Source organism: Phoxinus phoxinus (genome assembly GCF_949152265.1).
Source record: "Phoxinus phoxinus genome assembly, chromosome: 4".
Lineage (NCBI taxonomy): Eukaryota > Metazoa > Chordata > Actinopteri > Cypriniformes > Leuciscidae > Phoxinus > Phoxinus phoxinus.
In genome coordinates this window covers 35,579,926-35,586,594 of record NC_136879.1, presented here as the reverse complement: position 1 = coordinate 35,586,594, position 6,669 = coordinate 35,579,926, and the positions used below count along the sequence as shown (strand labels likewise).

Sequence of the window (6,669 nt, the reverse complement as noted above, 5' to 3'; positions counted from 1 at the left end):
TAGGTTTAGGGGTAGGGTTAGTGTAAGGGGATAGAATAACAGTTTACAGTATAAAAACCATTACGTCTAAGGAGAGTGCCCACAAAGATAGTGAACCAGACGTATGTGTGCGTGTGTGTGTGTGTGTGTTTTCCTGTCAAGTTGTACAGTTTAAAACACATAAAAACATGTTTTAAACCTCATCTGAAATTCTTGTAATGTTAACGGATAAGAATAGATGTTCAGAAGAGGTTGAATAATGATAATGACATTAAAATGATTTACATAAATGTTAAGTGAGTGCATGTCTAGAGCTCAGAGCCATAATCAGAGGGTTTGAGCCCCAAGGAACCGAGTCACTGCTGTTCCCTTCATTTCACTGCCGGTTGCTAATGCTTGTCATTCGATTTGTCATTAGATCTGTTCTTAGCTCAGATCCCAGGACATGGGTATAGGTCTGCCATGGGAATTTCGTCCCGTGGAGCATTTGGGTAGCGCTGCTAGACTAGTTCACCCCAAGGATTTACTTTGTTTGTGAGATTATGGTCTGGTGCACCAGTGCACATTAGCTTTGTGTTTACAAGTGCAAACCTTTAACAATTAAGCTACAGCAAGAAGCAACTAAGAGGACAGTAAAGAGCCATATTTTAATATGGTATGTGCATGACTCAATGTATGGCCTTTGAATTTTGATATTTTTACTCTCATGTTTTTAAATAGCAGTTAATTTGCTTCTCAGATCCACAGTGGATCTCTGAGTTTAATCTGGCCCCTCTATCTAAGACAATAAGTCATTGCACAGATGAAGAGATTGTGACCTTGAAAACTAAGCAATTTGTAAGCAATATCCAGTGATGCCTGTGTTGTCATGAATATGCTGCTCAAGGGCTTTCCTTGTGTCAATAGACTATGCTCCTTCCACAGACTTGTTAAAACCTAGTTTACGTGACCAAATGAAAATAGCTACTGCAAACATTGCAGAAAACATGAGGGGTCCGTTGCATCTAAATGAAAGATTTAAACTTGATTTAGGAGAACAGGGAGCATAAATGCCACAAGTGGCTTACAATTCGAGTGTAATTCTCTGAAATGACCAGCAGAAGGCATCCAGTACTTGTACATCTTCGAACATTAAATATTACATCAGCGTTTAATTGAACACTCAGCGGATCCAAACAAAAGGTAACAGCGTTTTCACTTATTCAAACTTATTTGTTTTTCCTAAAAACGTTTTTTTCTCTCTCTCTTAAATAAATGACACTTGGTTTGATATTCTGTTATCTAACCTAATAACATTCATATTTAAGTGTCTTCAAATACGTTTTTGTAACCACAAGAGTGCAAAATATTCGATTTCGAGAAATCAACCTCGACGTGTGAAAAGTTTCCTCAGCAGACAATGCAGCCAATCGCTGCGCGGCGAGTGACGTCACGGAGATGAAAGGGAATTCTGCATCAAACACTCGCAGGGCAGCATTGAAGACTGAAGAAGAAGAGATCAGATCACACTCGCTGCTGCTGGCCGCTTTCCGCTTTCCTGCCTCGGGATCATGCAGATAGTCTGTGCTTTTTGCAGGTATTCGGATTATGGAGGGGTGTGAGTGAGTAAACAGGCTCGATTAAAGCGCGTCTTGTCCAGGACGTGTGTGAAGCTTTGATGTACTACATGCTGATGGGAGATCAGATTGCAGGCATCATCAGACAGCAGTGTTTGATCTGAACTTTAACTCCAGTGCTGGACTCGGGACGGGACGGGTTCACGGGCTCAGACCGCATCCTGAACAGCTTTCCGTAGGACACCGGGATCTCACGAGCGACGCGTTATCGGTAAGAAAGACATTTGCCGAGCTGCTTTGACCGCATATGAATCCAAAAATCAATATCTTCAGAAAACTAACTACAGAAGAACACACACACATAGTGCCTATCTATATAAGGGGCATATTTTTAATTCATTCAGTAAGCCTACAATCCTGTTCTATGCCAGGACAAAAAGTAACAGAAAAAAGTTGTAATGTTTTGAAGTCATATAACATAACGCAATGTATTATAGCAGATCTTCATATATGGATTTACCTATGGAATTTCCTATATAGTCTATAATAGCTTATATTATAAGCCTATCCAGCAAATAAATTAATCATTATTGGCCAATATTAGTGTTTTTAAGGGGGGAGGGTGATGATTCAACCATTAATAATAAACAGTTATTAATCAATATGTAACCACACACACACACAGTCACACACACGCACGCATGTGTGTGTGTGTGTGTGAGCACACACATTGAGTTCATGTCATTCATGTTTTATGGGGACTTTCCATAGACATAATGATTTTTATACTGTACAAACTGTATATTATATTCCCTACCTCTAAACCATCACAGAAAACTTTCTGAAAAAAGCATCTCTTAGGCTATATGATTTATAAGTATCTGTATGTTGTTAAATATTTGAATTGAATGATGCACAAGCTAATATAATGATAGTGGGACTTTTATTCTTGTCTGATTTTAACACTTAGTATTCTAGACTGGAGATTTGTATAAAAAAAGGTATGGATTTATAATAATCATTGTTTGCTTGGCGTTCACACAGTTTTGAGAGATAATGGCAAATAGTGTCCTCCATTAATCATTCATCAAAGGATTTGTGCTTTCACAGTGTGTGTGGGAAAGACCTTTCAGAATGCCTCGGGCACCGATCCTCTCTGCGTTCACTCTTCACAGGATACTCGTCCTTCCACTGTGTGTTATGGTACGTTTGGTTCATATTAACGCCCTTTGCTTACTCTTAAACTTTAAGAAAGTAACAAATTAATACGTGACTTGTTTTTTACCCCGAGATGTGCTCTCAGTAAAAAAAAAAAGGTTGCTGTCTCAACTTTTTAAGTACAATCAACTTCGATGTTTAAGTCATTTCAACTTAAAAAAGTTAACTTAATTTGATGAGTTAAAGCAATGTAAAACAATGTTGTCATAACTTATTGATCATATAACTTTTTACAGTATACTGCTCACCAAGGCTGCATTTATTTGATCAAAAATACAGTAAAAACAATAATGTTGTGAAATATTATTACAATTTAAAATACCTGTATTTTTTTGTATTGTAATATATTTTAAATTGTAATTTATTCCTGTAATGTCAAAGCTGAATTTTCAGCATCATTACTTCAGTGTCACATGATCCTTCAGAAATCATTGTAATGAACCCTTTTCACAGACGCTGATGACGTTTCCACAGTTCTAGTCAAGTTTTTATAACACTTTACTGTGTGATATATTACCTTGGCAGTAAATGACAAAAAGCAAATTAACGTTGCTTTGAGGGTGCTTCTAAATCAACGACTGAGGGAGGGACGACAAATTTGGCATCCTACACCTTCTGACTGATGTAATCAATCTCAATCGTTTTTTCCTCTCTTTTGGAAAGTCGTGGAACAAACACCATCATGGATTTTATCTTTTGATATAGGAGAATTTGCTGTCATCCCGTCTTCCATTCACCGCTTTACAAGTTTACCCAACTAAACTGCTTCTGAAATGTGAAAAGGGTCCATATGCTGATTTTCTGCAAAAAAAACCCCCAAAAAACATTTCTTATTATTATCAATGTTGAAAACAGTTGTGCTGCTTAATATTTTTGTGGAAACCGTGAAACATTTTTTTCAGGATTTTTTGATGAATAAAAAAGAACAGCATTTACTTGGAATAGAAATATTTTGTAACATTATGTCTTTACTATCACTTTTGATCAATTTAATGCATCATTACTGAATAAAGTATTAATTTCTTAAAAAAAGAAAAAGAAAAAACGAAACGAAACAAAAAACTCACTAATTTTGAACGTCAGTGTATTTGTTTGTTCTTGAGAACACAAGTGTAATCATCATTATTATAATATTTATCTCCACATTTTGGTGCACTTCACTTTGGTGAACGTCACATAAAATGATGGAATATTAACCGTGCTGGTTTCATGTCCCTCACAGCTTGCAGTTATGGCGGAGGAGAGAAGAGACTGCAGGGAACAGGAATACAAGGATACGTTTGGGAGCTGTGTTCCCTGTCGGCAGTGCGATGCTGGACAAGAGCTATCTAAGGTTTGCCAGAGACTATTTATTTTTTCTTTCAGCCTAATTTGAAACATTGGCGCACATATATTACTTGTATTTTTAATTTCCCAAAAAGATTACATCTTAAATCAAGAAATAATACCCGAAGCGCTCTGTTCCTTTGAATCGGTTCCCATTGAGCCTTATTCTGGAATTCCTTCCTTTCAGTTGACCTACCACAGTCAGATTAATGTGCAAATATATTTAGCTTCTACTTCAAGCTGTTTAAAAAAAGAAAAAAAGCTGTTTCATCCATGCATGCGATCAAATCTGTGATGGAGAGACGCGTTCCCATCAGTTTCACAGAGTTCATGAAAGACTTCTCGACCAAACGGGTCAAAAGCAAAGAGTTCACCAAAAGAGAGAGGATGCCAATGTTTTGAATAGCTTGTCCTGACCAATTATTTATTGCTTCCTCCTTTTTATGAAGAGAATGGGTAAACCGCTGTTCTCCTTTGTAGAGCGCTGGCCACGCTTTAATCAGTTACACCCACACTTCTTATCCTCTCCTGCTCACAATCTTCTGTTTTTTCTCCTTCAAGCCTTTTAATGTCATTGCCACCTCTGAGAATTTCAAGGCCTTGTAAACATGGGCGTGAAGAAATTAAGTGGTTTTGCACAATCCACCTAATCTAAACGGTGGTCTGGGGTATTTCTGAAGTGTGGAAATCATTACACAGTTTATGCTCGGGGAAATGCAGGTACATCAGGATGTTGGGTGTATACAAATGTAGTGCAGAAGCTTTTTTTTTAACCACATGACTTTCATGTTGGTACACATGAACACACACTTATTGGTTATACGCCTCAGTGCATCAGATGTTTTTCGGCCAATTAATGCTTTGGGGCCTGAGGAGGTAGTGAATGATTGCCTACTTTTTCCATTCAAACACTCGTGGTTTACCCTATTCTTTGGGGCAAGGACAATATCACGCGGACAAAAACAGTGTTTAAGTTACTTTAGATGCTAAAAAGTTTTCTTTTTATCCCATTTTAATATTAGTAGGTTTATTTCCCAAAAAGTACAAACACTTTATCTCTGTGGCGCTATCAAAACATTGCTTTGTTTGTTTGAGCATCCCGACCTGCCCGACAACAGCAACAGTGGCTCAACCAATGGCGTAGCTTTCCGTTTGATGTTACCAATGGTGGATGGGAGGTGTGTTCGGGAAATATGTTTTTTCTATTCTATAGAAATTACACTTAAACTTAGAATAGCTGTAATAACATTACCAACAACTTAAGATTTTTGTTGTTTTAATGTTCAACACTTCAGACGCTCTTCCAGACGGTTTGTTTTTGTAAGAGTAGAACAGTTCACATGACGCCCTTTTACTGTTTTTCAAAGATCCATGACTAGTCAAACAGCAAGTCAAATCCCCACCTACACACTGTCTTTCACCTGAAAAGGCCGATAACAGCTTTGTTGATAGGCATTTTGTAATTGTTAAAGGGATAGTTCACCCAAATATGAAAGTACTGTCATCATTTGCTCACACTCAGGTCGTTCAAAACCTTTATGATGTCTTCTGTGAAATACAATAGAATAATTTTAGATGCAGTTACATCCAGTGTGCTGTAAACCATACGACTGGATCATCGTCCGCCAAAATCAAGCTATGCATATTCCATGCCCCATGCCAATAAATGCCGGTTTGAAATAATCCACTCAGCGAGTTGTCATGACTGAACTGTAATTATTTCTTTCTTTTGGTTTTTGGGTAAAATATCACTGAGACATGTTCTTGACAGGTTTTGTAAGATTCACTCTTAAAGCTTACCTTTTGGGTTAAGTGAGAAGTTCAAGCTTTGCTTTGATAGGAAGTATTAATGAGCACGAGAGTTCAGGGTAATTTAGTTGAATGGAGTGTTTTTAGGTTTTTTGAATAAGAGAACTTCAAAACACTTGTGTCTGAACATGCATTCATCCAGCTTTCTCCTCTATCACATCCATCCCGCTGTTTTGCTTGGCATTCTCACTCAAATCTGATCTGGAGATTGTGGAAAAATGGTACTTGTAGGTACTGGTTTGGTGAGTTCTTTTAGGCGAGAATGTTCTGTACTGTGAAAACAGGCTTTTGTGAAGAATACAGTTGGCTGTTTTGCTGCATTATTGACTCCTCATTTTATAGTTATAATCGGACATAGCCTATCTGTCATTGAGGTTCCCCAACATGTAATTAGCATGCTTAATGATCACCATTGTAAGATGTCTGTCAAGGCCTTAAAGTGTCTATTGACATCTTTTGACCATTTGACGTTGATAACTGGGGAGATCAGGAAATGAAGGGGGAAACAGGATTAGGAAATGTTGTGAGACAGATTTGAACTCCAGTTGCCCTTTTGAGCACCACAGTGATAACTGCTAAGCTACAGTACAGCTCTGACATATATTACAATGATTTCTGAAGATTCGATACTGAAGACTGGAGTAATGGCAGCTTTGACACGACAGGAATAAATTACATTTTAAAATATATTACCGGTAAAACAGTAAACAATTATTTTATATTGTAATAATATTTCACAACATTACTGTTTTGACTTAGCTTGGCAAGCCAGACCCACATC

General features: G+C 37.5%; 1 protein-coding gene across 2 annotated transcripts in view; it reads left to right on the top strand.

Moving 5' to 3' along the window:
- Positions 1–1,139: 1,139 nt before the first annotated feature.
- Positions 1,140–6,669, top strand: part of tnfrsf19 (tumor necrosis factor receptor superfamily, member 19) — a 31,389-nt gene continuing 25,859 nt past the window's right edge. The window contains exons 1-3 of one of the 2 annotated variants that reach the window (XM_079609391.1): positions 1,140–1,806; positions 2,646–2,738; positions 3,976–4,086. In XM_079609391.1, coding sequence (XP_079465517.1) covers positions 2,670–2,738; positions 3,976–4,086 — 180 coding nt within the window. In that variant the 5' untranslated portion in view covers positions 1,140–1,806; positions 2,646–2,669. The remainder of the gene's footprint in view (positions 1,807–2,645; positions 2,739–3,975; positions 4,087–6,669) is intronic. The other variant, XR_013797140.1, reaches the window with a different exon arrangement.